The sequence below is a fragment of the Podarcis vaucheri genome, assembly GCF_965113315.1.
Source record: "Podarcis vaucheri genome assembly, chromosome: 3".
Taxonomy (NCBI): Eukaryota; Metazoa; Chordata; class Lepidosauria; order Squamata; family Lacertidae; genus Podarcis; species Podarcis vaucheri.
In genome coordinates, this window is record NC_138761.1 from 42,452,784 (window position 1) to 42,467,562 (window position 14,779).

Here is a 14,779-nt window from a genome sequence, read left to right on the forward strand (position 1 = left end):
AAGCAAAGTTCTTAACCCGAGGTAATATTTCTGGATTAGTGGAGTCTGTAACCTGAAGCGTATGTAACCTGAAGCATATGTAACCCGAAGTACCACTGTATTGATATTGCATGGAAATCTGAAAGACAGGCAGTATGCTCATCAGCCTTAAGAATAATGGAAATTATGAAAACCAATCTGCTGAAAATGATTTTTGCCTTGATCCATCCCTGTAAAGTGAATGCTCTCCTCATCCTCTCTATGGTTTCCCCCCACAGGATATGTGGAAATGAAGGAAAATAATTAATTAACTTCATAACCCAAACTATTAAATAGAAACTTAAACGGTATTGAAGTGTATTTGAGAACCATTGAGAATTGGTTTTACGTTATCAGTTATTCCTTACTTAAATCGTTTTTGTTCCTTTCTTCCTTTGGTTATAAATTAAAACCAAAAGGAAGGAAAACACTGAAAGAATTCAAAACTGCTGTTTGAAAACTTGTATTTCAGGTCTGCTGAAGAGGCTGTGGACCTTGCTTCCAACAAATCGGATAGTATAGTTTTTCTGAGCTCCGGTATATATTCAAAGTAAGGAACAATTTCAATGGCAATTTAAAAGTGGAGAAACAAATGGTGCTTGAGGAGAGAGTCTGCAGACTTTATCTAGTCTACGATTTCTGTCATCTTTTTGGAAGGATTAGGACAGGGGTAGGCAACCTAAGGCCCAGTCACCTTCTAAATCCGGCCCGCGGACAGTCTGGGAATCAGCATGCATCTCTGGGTTATTTGTGGGGCCTGCCTGGTGTTTTTACATGAGTAGAATGTGTGTTTTTATTTAAAATGCATCTCTGGGTTATTTGTGGGGCATAGGAATTTGTTCATCCCCCCCCCCAATATAGTGCAGCCCACCAAATGGTCTGAGGGACGGTGGACTGGCCCACGGCTGAAAAAGGTTGCTGACACCTGGATTAGGAGGAGCATAAGGAAAGTGTGTGTCCAGGCAAACAAGTTCCTGTAGTTCAAGGATACATTCCAGCCTAGGCAAAAAGAACTGGGGGAGGATGTGGAGCAGAGCTAGTGAGGGATGTCATCTGGAGAGGAGCCCAAGGGCCAGCTAGTGAGGCCCACACTAGTATACAAACAGACTTCTCTTGACTTCAGAGCATTTATGGCACCTGAAGTGGATTTCTGCTTGATCAAGATTAGGAAAGACCTGAGTTATTTGCATGACCTGGAGCAGGCATGGGGATCAAATGCCCCCCCCCAGGCCTCTTGGAAATCTCCTCAGGCCACATCCCACACTGGCCCAGCTTCACGCCCCCAAGTGTTTCTGCCTGGCTGGAATACATCATTGAACTCTGGTGATGCCTTGCGCTAGCCTGGATGCAGGATACAGAGGTGCATGTATGTGGATAGAAACCAGCTTCCTGTACCAAGGTAACATTTGCATTCCTTGATCTGCCAACTCTTGCCTCTGGCGCTGCCCGTTGTGGGCATGTGGCCCTCCAAAGGTTGCCCAGTAGGAAATGCGGCCCTCAGACAGAAAAGCAGTCCCCACTCCTAAGACAGAGGAGATAGTGAATGAGGAAGAGCAAATGTTTTCCAAAAATGTGAACTAGAAACATAACCTAGGAGAGTCTGGGCACAACTGAGGCCTTAATGAAAATGCTTTTTTTAATGCTAAGTTACACTGTGGTGTTTTTCATATGCTTTGTCTTGCTTGCATTGTTGAGCAGGCATAAGTAAATATGCTACTGTCAGGGGTTCAGGAGCAGAGGCGAGGGCAAGGGAGGAAACAGAGAGCGAGGGGGAGGAGGCAGAAGAAAGGATGAGTGATGACGACGACCCGAGATCTCCGAGTCTTTCCAGTGAATCAGAAGATTCACAAAAAGGAGCACCAGTGGCCAGGGCAAGGGGGGAGACTAGGGGGACACCCCAGGAAGATAGAGCCAGAGGGGACTCAGAGGGGAGCAGTTGGAAATCGGGACCAGCGTCACCGCCAGAGAGTAGGAAAGAGGAAGAGCGCCAGGGATCAAGCGCTGGCAGCTCGCAACAGGAGGGAGGGCACGAGTCAGGAGTGGCCACACCTTCATCGGGGAGCGAAGTAACGGTTAGACGGAAAGTGGAAGGTTGGGCGCGCGCGCCAAGTTCAAATGCACAGGAAGGTGGCGCAGTAGGCAGCCCGGAAAGGGAGCCAGGTCCTAAAGCCCGGCGCAAGGAGACAGGAGAGTCCGGGGGGTCAGCGTCAGAAGAATCCCGGAAGGAAGAGACCCAGGGGGGCAGAGGGACCCAGAGGAGAACAGTCAGGCGGAAAAGGTGGAGCAGGGCTAGGATATTAAGTTGGTGCGCAAGGGGCGGAGACTCAGACGGAGCTTCGCCGATCTAAGCATAAGACGTAGGGTTGCACGCAGCAGCTCGAGAATGGAGACTGTAACTCAATAAAGACTTTCATTTAACGATCGCTGGCTAGCGTGATCCTCTGTGAGCTAGGATCTGGAAGTAACCCTGACAGCTACGCTCACAGGGATCATAATGGGCATGCTTTCTGGTTTTGATACAAGAAGTGTGCCTATATTTTATTTGGTGGACCGTTTTTATACTTTACCAAAACAAAAAAACTGAACTACCTCCCCACCCTAAACTTCAAAATAAAAAAAAATCCTTCCAGTAGCACCTTAAAGACCAACTAAGTTAGTTCTTGGTATGAGCTTTCGTGTGCATGCACACTTCTTCAGATATTGGTATCTGAAGAAGTGTGCATGCACACGAAAGCTCATACCAAGAACTAACTTAGTTGGTCTTTAAGGTGCTACTGGAAGGAATTTTTTTATTTTGACTATGGCAGACCAACACGGCTACCTATCTGTAACTGGAACCCTAAACTTCAGTTCAAGACAGCCCTCCATAAATGGCAGACAATGCTGACATTCGTTTCAAATATTTCTGTAGTGGTACAGATCGGGATTCCAGTTGTAACCATGTAGCTGACAAACTTGCTAATCGGTTTGGTGCCATACAGCTCAATGAAGCTTCTCCATCCTCTCTGGTATGAAAACTTAATTTCTATTGCCATGACAGTATTAACTATTGCTCTTTTTTGTGTGCGCTAAAATATTAATCCTGCTATAATTTCTTATAGGTCAGTACTGAATTGAAATACATTGGTCAGTCTGATGTAATTTTAAGTATACTGCCTTTCTGCCAAATGGCTCCTAGGGTGGTACACCAAGGAAATAGACAGAAGGAAAACTGGCAGGCAACAGTGATGAGCAGGGGATGGGCTCATTCCATTCCACTGGAATATCAGAATATGCCTTATAATGAGATAGACCAGTGATCCATCTTGCTCAGTGCTGTACACATTGACTGGCAGCAACCCTCTAGGGTTTCAGATGGGATGTTCCCAGTCCAACCTGGAGGTGGAATCTGGGACCTTCCACATGCCAAGCAAGATGCTCTGCCACTCAGCTACAGCCCTTCCCCAATTTCAGGTTACTGGCCCTCAAGAGTAGTCTGTTCGGTTCCATTTTGTGTGAAATTTTTAAAAGAAGAACACAAAAAAGTCTATATTTCAATGGTCTGCCTTTATTCACACTTTTAATGTAAAACACACAGTTTTTTCAATGCCATTGCACCCATTTCCCTCTAAAATAGGATTTTCTACACATCTTTTGCATAAAATAGGTATTTTTGTGTGCAATCTTTGTACACTGAAACTTCATCGCAAAGTGTGGAGAAGTGTGTAATCCAAATGGATGTTCCATTCCAGTCAAATTCAGGAGCATCAGGTCAAGTCAGTCCATTACAAGAAATGGATCAAATCAACTTCTACATCCCTAGCTAAGGGGCAGAGTGCAGAAGCTATAAAGCAGCTAGTCACATGGGGTTGATTTTCCTGGGTTGTTTAACTCCTCAGATCTGGGAAGTTTGAGTTGAGGTCTGTGGAGCTCCAACCAGTGGGAGCTTCCTCCTAACCAGGACCTTGTATGGTTCAGGAAACAGGAAAAATTTTCTTGACCTGCAGTGGTCCTGTTTTTGAACTCTGATGCCTGACAATAACTGCATTCTGATTTTGAGTGGTGTTTTTGAGTTTTAAGCATTTGGCACTGTGGTAGAACTTCAACATTAATTGTTTCTTCTTGATTTTGCCATAGGCAAGTCCCAAAGGTTCTGCTGTGAGACCTAAAAAGTATGTATTCATCTTTTGAAATGGATGCCCTTCATTCAATTGATTTATCGGTTAGGGGAAATGATTTAACATCTTAAAGTAAATGGGTACTTACAGATGTTCTTGTGTTTACTGCTCAAGTGTTACAAAGTTTCATTTCCAATTTTTTTTCTTTCCTAAGAAGAGAGACACCATTGGCACCGAAATTTTCAAAGCTGAATCGAAAGCAAAGCAAGTACACCATCAATGAAAAGTAAGGGTAGCCTTCAAAAGTGCTGCTGATTTTTATTTTTTTTTAAGTTTCACCTTTTATACCTTTGAAATTTGAATTGAATTGAGACTACGTGGAAAGATGGTTTCCACATAAATGCAACTAGTCGTGTCCATGTTAGTGGTAGCTGGTGATTTTAACACACGCATTGGTCCCTGTCCAAGTACACACAGACCTTTCCATTTGCTGTCATGAAAAGGTCTGATCAAATTACAACAGCTGATCTCCTTTAACAAGCTGGTAGTTTAACTGAGTGGCTGTTTTCTGTGTGTGAGCTATGCTGGTGTGTGTTATTGTTTTTAATATTGTGTGTTAGTTGTTTTTTTTTACTATTGATTATTGATAGCTGCTGTCAGGGAACTGCCATCAGCTCAGAGGCGAGAGATGGAAGGGCAGTTGTGTTATAGGGAGCCTCCGAAGATCTTGGAAAGGAGTTCCTTTTCTGGCGAGGAGGAAAGCCCCACCTCCAGTGGAGAAGAGGGGCAAGGACCAGAGGATGCTAGGGAGAGCCTTAACACCGAGCCTGAGCAAACCGGAGAGGTGGGAATCACACCCTTGCCAGCGCCCATTCTGTATAGTAGTCTTCAGTCCAGGGAGGGGCAAAAAAGGCTGGGGGTGACGCGACTTTTATGCTGGGGGAGTTACAAAGACCGACCACTCCCGGGTTCTGCTAGCGATTGAGCCAGCCATGAACCTACGACGCTCTTCACTGTAAATAGTTTGCACCAAGAATAAAGCCTGTAAAAGACAGGTCGGAGTCTTTCCTGGTTACTCTCGAGCAACCACAGCAGCATCTGATAGCTGTCTTGTGCATTCCATGAATGACAGCAAATATACCCACTGCTAGTCTGATTGGATACCTTGGCTGTGTGACTTTATTTCATCATTAAATTAATAATTTTTGCGGCTATATTGCTATTGTAACACTTTTCAAGGATTTTGACATTTAACAGTAAGACTTGCCTTCATTTTTGGAACCAGGTTTCTGGACGAATTTGAAGATATACAGAAAATTAAATCTGGTGGATATGGAACCGTTTTCAAGGCAAAACATTTCTTTGATGGTCGATTATTAGCTGTCAAACGAGTCAAGCTTCTTGTGTAAGTTACCTTGTGTTTGCTTATTATTTTATTTAAGCTAATTTAAGCTTTAACAATTTGTGCTGTTTTCCACATGTGAAATTATTTTAGTTCTAATTTTAGAGGAATCGCTGGGCACTGTAAGTCAAAGTTTAAAAGAGTTAGGCTCAACAGTGGCTCAGGTGCTAATGCAGGAGTAGTCAATGTAGTGCCATCATCCCTGGATGACCAGGGCTGATGGGAGTTGAAGTCCATCAACCACTGTGCTAATGCATGAACAAATGACTGGGTTAAGGACATGCCATTTGCCTTTCTGTTGCTGGGCTCTATGTTGTAATGAGAATAAATATGGCTGTATCCAACTAAATTCTATTCAGAGTCGACCTAAGCATTCCAAATCAGAAGCCCTTTTTAAAAAAGTGGTCTAACAACAATCCTCTTTACAGTACAGACCACTCTCAACTTAAGCTGGGGTTACGTACTGGGTACAGCATGTAGAACCAAAATCGCATATAGTCAAAATACATTGGATCCAATGGCGGGTGGACCGTTGCCAAAGTCTTTTTTGCCTGCCCCCTTTTATTTTTTATTTTAATTTGTCACACACATAACTTTGAATGGGTACAGGTTAAATGCATGTAAGTTGTGAGTTACCTGTTCACATATTTAGGGTTTGTTTTGCATACATTTTTAACAATACTCTTTTCCCCTTCTTGACCCCCTTCCCCCACCCCAAACCAGAGGAGAAGAAGAATCAAAAAAGGAAGTGCAAGCCTTAGCAAAGCTTGAGCATGAATATATTGTTCGATATTATAATTGTTGGATTGGGAAAGATAATATCCTATCGCCAGAGGATAGTGACCAGAGGTAATTCCACTGCGTAATTAGAATCTCTCTAAGGTGCCATGTATTCTTTTTTTTTGCGTAAACCATGGGTGGATAAGATTTTGCCTTTATTGGCCAGATCAGCTTTGTGACATCCCATGTTGATAGTTGCGTTCTCTTGCCCACCTGTCAGAATCACTTGCATAGGGTTCTGAAGTGCCTGAGAGTCAGCTGGCTGTCAGGCCTGTGCTTAGCACTCAAAGGACCAAGCAAAAGGCTGGCAACTCGCTTTCTCCTCCTCCACCGCCTCCCCCTAGCTGACGTTTATTATTTTTTGTGGGTGATCATTTTTATTGAGTTCCTATTCTAAATTTTGCGTTGTTAATGTTATTGCCCTAAGACCCTTGGAGGCCTTTTTTTTAAAAAAAATAGAGACAAATTAAAGACATAAATAATAAAGTTACAGATAGGTAGCCGTGTTGGTCTGCCATAGTCAAAATAAAAAAATTCCTTCCAGTAGCACCTTAAAGACCAACTAAGTTAGTTCTTGGTATGAGCTTTCATGTGCATGCACACTTCTTCAGATACATGTGTATCTGAAGAAGTGTGCATGCACACGAAAGCTCATACCAAGAACTAACTTAGTTGGTCTTTAAGGTGCTACTGGAAGGAATTTTTTTATTATAAATAATAAACTAAGCATTTTGGCAGTGGCTTCACTTTAGGACCTGGCATCTTTTTATTTATTTTATTTATTACTACATTTTGCTTGTCAGTTCACTGCCTAACTCTAAGAACAGTTGTAGCTGTAGGTAAATTCTCTTGGTCCCAGAATCATTTCCCATAAATAAATATGATAGTGCTAGGATCCAACTCTCTCACTAGAGGCCCTGGTGACCTCAGTGGCTAGGTGTACATTTTACCAGCTAAACAATAATTTAAAAAAAACTTACACTGAATTTTAGCAAACATGAAAAACATAAAACAAATCCTTATTTCATGATGAATAGTCTTTAGAGACTATAATGTAACTCAAGTAGAAAACTATTTTTAGAAATATTTTTCCTCCAAAGCATTTTATTTTAAAAATCCGATTTTTTAAAAAAATCCAATTTAAATTTTTAAAATCTTTGATTTTTAGCCTCCCTGCTTTGCTGCCTCCATTGCATCCTCATTGCATCCTCATTGTGCCATCCAGCATGGATTTTCCAGGTAGTTGAGGGCCTCTTATAGTCTGGCCCAAAGGAGGTGGCAAAACTGATGGTAGCTGTCTCTGACTTTGCAAAGTGTTTTGAGGATAAAATCCCTTGCACACCCCACCCCACCCAGGATCATGACTGCTGTTACAGCAGATGAATCTAAAGGGTTACAGGGCACTGTTTAGTCTTGTTGTGTTGTATGAGTTAGTAAACCTTGAGGATGTGAACAAGGTGCTTGGATCAGTCATCTGTTTTTTTTTTTGTTTTTTTTTTGCAGGGTGGAAGCTGACTGCCTTTTCATAGTGATGGAATATTGTGAAAAGGGGACACTTAAAGATTGGATTAGTAAGGAATGTGCAAAGGAAAGCTATCATGAAGATGCCAAAATTAAATTCCAGCAAATAGTGGAAGGGGTTGCATATATTCATTCTCAAAACTTAATTCATCGAGATCTCAAGGTATGCAGATGAGACGATTACAATATCAGGTGTGCATGATAAAAAGTAAAATATGAACTATTTTATTCCTTTATTTCTCATAAATGGCAATGGTAAGAAAAACCTCAGGAGAAATTTTTGGCATAGCATCAGTTTTTGGTTCCTCTTCTTCAATTGTCATCCAGTATTGCTAGGTTGGGTCTATGTAGGCTTCTCAGTATTGCAAGTGGCATGAATTCCACATGGAGGTAATTTCAGACCAACACTTCTTCATAACATCATTACTTTTAGATCAATACTACCTCATCTCTTGCTGTGGCAAGGTATTTTAAAGCTGACGCACTTGTTTTATTTGCTCTCTTGCTAATAATTCAATTGATGTATTTATTTTATTTTATTATTTCAGTTGTATTGGGGGTGGGCTTAATCAGGAATATACTTCAAGTACAAGGTAGATGTTTTCATCTGGAGGGGAACTTGAAAGGCACAGCAGATTCTTTAAAAAAGCAAATAAGAAGCTGAGGTGGTTCAGACACTGCAGGATAACTGTTGAGTAGACCATGATGACTCACCCAGAGTTTAATGACTTTTACATCTGAATATTTTGTTTTTTTGTTTCTCTCTCTCCCCCCGCCCCACCCAGCCAATAAATATATTAATGTCTAGAGACAATAAAATAAAAATTGGTGATTTTGGGCTGGTAACCACAGGTGTAGATGACCATTCAGTACAGCGAACAGAAAAGAGGGGAACAGTACTATACATGGCTCCTGAACAGGTAATACTTTTAATATTGGATCCATGCATTTGCAATGGCACTTTTCTCCAAGGGCAGTTGTAAATTTGTTCTGCGTACACAAGTACACACTCATTGTGACCATCGTCATCATCAACCCCACGAAAAATGCTTATGCCCCTGTGGAGATGGCAGTACCGAATCGGTGGTGCATGCCCTTCTGGCTTACCCTCTTTATAAAGACTTGAGGAATGAGATTATCACCCCTCTTTTATTGTCTATTCCGGGGTGCCCAACCACTGCCACAGTGTCCTTTCTCTTGGGGCAATCAGAATAAGATCCACTATTTGACTACTGATTCAAAACCCTAAAATGTATTTTATATAATTGACTTTTTATTTCTATTCTTTTTGTATCGTATTTATATCGTATTGTTTTATTGCTATGGCCGATGGCTGACAGAAATAAAGATTCATTCATTCATCACCACCATCACCACCCCATTATTACAACAACAACTCCTCTAAGTTAGGTTAGACTGAGAGGGAATGGCCGTCTCCAAGTCATTCTGCTAGCTTAATGACTGAGTGGAGAATTGGGAAAGAACCAACTGCCTTGATCCTGTAGTTAGTTTTCAGGGGGGGAAAAGTCAAAATGTGCTTTGAAGTGCATAAGGCCTATATGCTTAAGCTCTATGAAAAGTTCCTGTTAGAGCATGTTTTATGACCTAATGTGTTCATGTTTGCATTGTTCACAGGTGGGGAACAAATACGGAAAGGAAGTGGATATCTTTTCGTTAGGATTAATTTTATTCGAAATGCTTTACACATTCCAAACTTATCATGAGAAACATGAGGTAAATCTGAAAAGTTTTGTTAACAGCACATATTTTTTCTCAGAAATGTATAGAAAATATTTATGCACAACCAGGGCTGCAAACAGTTGAGTGGGTGAAAGGGGCAGGACAGAAGGATGAAGGGGCATGTTCATGTGTCTATGCATTCTTGCTAATGGACAGTGGTCTAGAAAAGCTGACCTCTTGGAGTTCCTTCCTTCATAGTCTGGGGAATAGCAGCAGAGTTGTTAGGGGGACCTTTGGGACGCGGGTGGCGCTGTGGGTAAAACCTCAGCGCCTAGGACTTGCTGATCGCATGGTCGGCGGTTCGAATCCCCGCGGCAGGGTGAGCTCCCGTCGTTCGGTCCCAGCTCCTGCCCACCTAGCAGTTCGAAAGCACCCCTAAGTGCAAGTAGATAAATAGGCACCGCTTTATAGCGGGAAGGTAAACGGCGTTTCTGTGTGCTGCTCTGGTGCCAGTGTCTGGAATTGAGACATAGAACATTGAGAGTCTGCAAGTGCTCCAGCTGTTAAGGAGTCCTACTAATGTTTCTCATTCTGCTCCCAAATGTTTTTTGAAAATGAAAATGAAAAATATCCCATTTGCAGACTTTGTTGTAATCATTAACTCTCCCTTCAGGCATTTTTCTCACTTGATTTATGAATGTGATGAAGGGGCAATGGCAGGCTCTGCCCCTCCCTTTTCATGTGTCCTTTGAATGCCTGATTGAAGCCCCTATGAGTACACACGAGGGCCCTCCAATAAATGTGTGGCATGAAGGAGTTCTTCTTGTTTGTTTGTTTATTGAAGACAGGCTCCCTCAAACTCGACCCTCCAGATGTTTTGAGACTACAATTCCCATCATCCCAGACCACTGGTCCCGCTAGCTAGGGATCATGCGAGTTGTCGGCCAAAAACATCTGGAGGGCCGAGTTTGAGGAAGCCTAATTTAAGACCTTTATATACTGCTTTTAATTTATAAATTCACACATCTCAAAGTAATTTGCGCTCTCTCTCTCTCTCTATATATATATATATATAAACTAAGTTAAGTAACAGTGAAACAGCAATAGTTTTCAACACAAGTGGAACAAGGATGTTTATGTCTTCGGACACCAAACATTAGGGGTTTCCCCCCCAGGGCTCTTAACTCATTAGGAAGTTCCTTAACTGTTTCAGTATTCCAGATGTCTTGAACCCCAACTGAATCATGAGTTGCTTCCTTCATGTATCACTGCTACAAAGTTTTATCAAACTACCTTGAAACTTGGGGCATTGTGTGTTTGTAGGGAGAACAGGGTAATGAAATGCAGAACCTTCAGATACAGTGGTACCTCGGGTTAAGAACTTAATTCGTCTGGAGGTCCGTTCTTAACCTGAAACGGTTCTTAACCTGAAGTACCACTTTAGCTAATGGGGCCTCCTGCTGCCGCCGCGCTGTCGGAGCACGATTTCTGTTCTCATCCTGAAGCAAAGTTCTTAACCTGAGGTACTATTTCTGGGTTAGTGGAGTCTGTAACCTGAAGCGTATGTAACCTGAGGTACCACTGTACTTTGCAGTAAGTGCTGTGAGTCCCCGTTGCTGAAAGAACCCAGGCTTCATTTTGAAGAGAGTCTTTTATCCTTTTGGCATATCCCAAACGGGTATCAGTGATATCACTACACGATATTGGATGTTCCATTCCATGCAAGAAGAATGAAGTGTGTATGTACACTCAACTCCTGTTCCTTTATCCCATGTACAAATGTGGAAGGAATTCAGTTTTCCATGTTTGGGAACTTGGGCAGCTGTTTGTGTCAAAATGGCAGTTTTGAACTTGGCCAGTGAAAATTGCATCACACGAGGTATTCTTAAGTGACACTGTATTATTTTTCAGAGATTCGAGAACATAAAGAAAGGCGAATTTCCAGAACTGTTTACAAAGGAGTTTCCAGAAGAGGTATACTGTGGCAAAGCATTTTTTATAGGTTGTCTTTTCCATGCTTGTTGTAATTTAAAATAAAAAACCATCTCTCCTTTGTTTGCAGGTATCTCTAATTAAGAAACTGCTTTCAAACGTGCCATCTGACAGACCATCGGCACCCGCCATTTTGCATATTTTAAAGAAAAGGCAGTATAGCCCACACACTTGTTAACTAATACCTGTCCAAACACAACTGCAGAATTTTGGTCTAAAGGTAGTGGTTCCTTTTGCTGTTGCTAATATTGAAAATCTCGTCTGAATCAAAACTGTGGCACCTGGAAATTTAACTCTGGATTGCCTCTTGCTATATGTTCTGCTGTGGCCTTTGAGGGGAGCTGCAGGGTGCTCGTGTGGAGGCAAAACTTCTCCGAAGCCAGAACTAGACACCTGTGCCTTGTATGTGTGGCTGTCTTTAAAAACTGTCCTGCTTTCTCATGGGAGGCTCAGCCTCAGTGGCTGGAAGCCCATTTTACAAGCTGTGACAGACATGGTCATTCCTGGACTGAGAGAACTTGACCACAGTGGTTCAGGCATTGGTGACTTCAAGGTTAGATTACTGCAAGGTTAGATTACTGCAGTGCACTCCTTGAACTTGATTCGCAAAATGCTGTTAGTGCACAATGCCATTGCATGATTGCTAGCAGGAAGAGATCCTCTGCATAGCACAGCTTTGCTCAAAGAACTGCACTGGCTGTCCATTTACTACCAGGCCAGGTTCAAGGTGTTAGTATTAGGGGCAGGATCACCTTTCAAGAATGCTCCAATCTACATTAACCCGCACTGTTACAGGTGCCTCATAATACTTATAAGACATCAATCTTTACTGCAGCAGCACCTTCACTTTGAAACTCGCAGCCTGTTGACATCAGGCAGGTGCCTTCATCACATTCTTTTTGGCATCTGCGTAAAACACATTTGTTTACGCAAGCCTGTCCAGATACGTAGAAGCCACATGTGCTTTCTCTCTTTTTAGGTATGGGTTCTTTTAAGCAACTTTTCAATGTTTTTATACCTGTGCTTTTTATTGAGATTTTTAAAGTGTTTTATTTCAATTTTTTTGTAAACTGCTTAGAGGTTTTCTTACAATCAAGTGGTATATAAATTTTGTGGGTTTTTTTGTTTTTTTCTATTTGGTTTCTGCCAGGAGAGTTCTTTTACTTTTTACCTGCAAGATTAAGTGTTTGTTTCCAAAATTCCACCTATTTTATTGATGGGTCATCATATGCATTTAATAATTACTAGTAATAAATAATAAAGGAAAATAATATGAGTGACATAATATGAGGCTTTTGAAGTAATCGAGGTTTAGGAGCTCTCTGCTTGGAAGCCTGTGTTAAAAACCTAGCTGTGGTTTGGTAAGACATAGGAAGCTGCCTTATACTCAGTTGACCCATTGGTTCATCAATATTGTCTACTTTGATGAGCAGCAAGTCTTGAGGATTTCAGATGATGTTTTCCCAGCCCTGCTGGGAATTGAACTTGGGACATTTTTTGCATGCAGAGCATATGCTCTGCCCCTGAGCCCTTTTTGTCTGGACACTTTGCTTTTAAGCATAAGGATGATAAAGGGAAACCTGTTTTTCTGTCAGACTTAATTCCTTTCCTGCAATACAACCTAGAAAAAAAATGCAAGGTATCCAAATCAGAACTTTTTTGGAAGGTATCCAAATCAGAACTGTTTTTTTTATAAAAATAATGATTCATGATAGATTGTATTCAAAAAAATATTTTTATATCACTGCATCATTTTTTACACACACACACACACACACACGTACCTTGGTTTACGAACTTAATCCATTCCAGAAGTCCGTTCTTAAACCAAGGCGCGCTTTCCCTAATGAGGCCTCCCACCACCGGTGCCCTTCTACCGTTCAGATTCCGTTCTTATACCAAGGTAAAGTTCTCAAACCAAGACACTATTTCTGGTTTTGCGGAGTTTGTAAAGCAAATCGTTCTTAAACCAGACTGTTCTTAAACCAAGGCACCACTGTATAGCAAAGTGGTTTACAGCAAAAGATAATAATACAATAGAAACTTAAACAGACATCAACTAACCATTGTGGATGGATGTCTTGTTAAATGCCTTCATAGTCTGAGAGGAACAGAAACATTTTCAGCAGACGTTTAAAAGTTGGGCTGATGGCTCTTAAGGGGTTTCTTGTCAAATGAGCCTCACCAGCTTGGGGAACAACCAAAGATGCTCCTGCAGGTGATCTCAAGTGATTGAGCTGGGATAAAAGAGTTCCAGGCAATCCCTGAGGTACCCTGGACCAAAGTTGTTCAGGATTTTATAAACACGCAAGAATCCTGAGCAGTAATGGGAAGCCAGTACAGTTGTTTAACAATGCTGTGTTGTGTGCTCTCAAGCAGAGCCCCAGCTGGAGCTTCTGAACCAAACCTAAGGGCAGCCCCACAAAGAGCAACATTACAGTAATCCAGCCTTGAGGTTACCAACACATGGGCTACAGTAGTCAGGCGATCCCTGTACATGAATAGCCATAGTTTGTGAACCACATGAAGCTGGTAAAAGGCACTCGTAGCCACAAAGGATGCTTGAATCTCTGGTGACAAAGATGTATCCAGGAATATCCCCAAGCTACATGCAACCCCATCCAGAACTAGTGACTTCCCAAACATGGGAACCACCCATCCAAAGAGCCCCGGTCTTGCCAGGGTTCATATACACTTTATTGACCTCATCCAGTCCACCAGTGCATCCAGACAACAGTCAAAAGCTTTCAAAGCCTCTCTTGATTTGGATTTTACAAGCCATGTGAAAATAACTTGGTGAAATCTACGGAGTGTGTGCTGTGAATAATTCACTGCAAAGGGATGTTTTTAACAGCTAGGATTTGATGAGTTTTTTATACCATAAAGCTGCAGCTGTGTCAACTTACTCCTGAGTAATTCCATTGCACCTAGTTCACAGGGAACAGCTTTTCGGTGCCATCGTCCAACACTAGAGAATATTCACACTAGATTCCGGATGGAACCGAATCCATTATAAATCTTTAACTTGAATTCTTTCATGGAACTTTGTAGTGAATATTAAATTTGTTTTTAAATCACTGGTACAGTGTTAAGAAGCACATTTTACAATATAATTTTTCAACCGAAGCATGTATTTCTCAAATCTTGGGAAATTGTAGTGTTTTTGTTGTGTATGCATGGCTTATGCTACTGTTCAGTAGCTGCTTTCTCTTTCTTAATAAATGACGTGCATTACAAAGTCCCCACATTGTTCATTTCTTTTAGAAGCTACATGGCATACAAAGGAAGA

General features: G+C 41.7%; 1 protein-coding gene across 1 annotated transcript in view; it reads left to right on the forward strand.

The window, feature by feature from the left end:
* LOC309528701 (interferon-induced, double-stranded RNA-activated protein kinase-like) overlaps positions 1-14,731 on the forward strand; it is a 38,688-nt gene extending 23,957 nt beyond the window's left edge. Inside the window, exons 15-25 of the mRNA XM_082216299.1 lie at positions 491-568; positions 2,930-3,026; positions 4,135-4,169; positions 4,330-4,401; positions 5,401-5,520; positions 6,241-6,366; positions 7,801-7,981; positions 8,604-8,738; positions 9,454-9,552; positions 11,410-11,472; positions 11,561-14,731. Coding sequence (XP_082072425.1) covers positions 491-568; positions 2,930-3,026; positions 4,135-4,169; positions 4,330-4,401; positions 5,401-5,520; positions 6,241-6,366; positions 7,801-7,981; positions 8,604-8,738; positions 9,454-9,552; positions 11,410-11,472; positions 11,561-11,668 — 1,114 coding nt within the window. The 3' untranslated portion in view covers positions 11,669-14,731. The remainder of the gene's footprint in view (positions 1-490; positions 569-2,929; positions 3,027-4,134; positions 4,170-4,329; positions 4,402-5,400; positions 5,521-6,240; positions 6,367-7,800; positions 7,982-8,603; positions 8,739-9,453; positions 9,553-11,409; positions 11,473-11,560) is intronic.
* Positions 14,732-14,779: the final 48 nt, after the last annotated feature.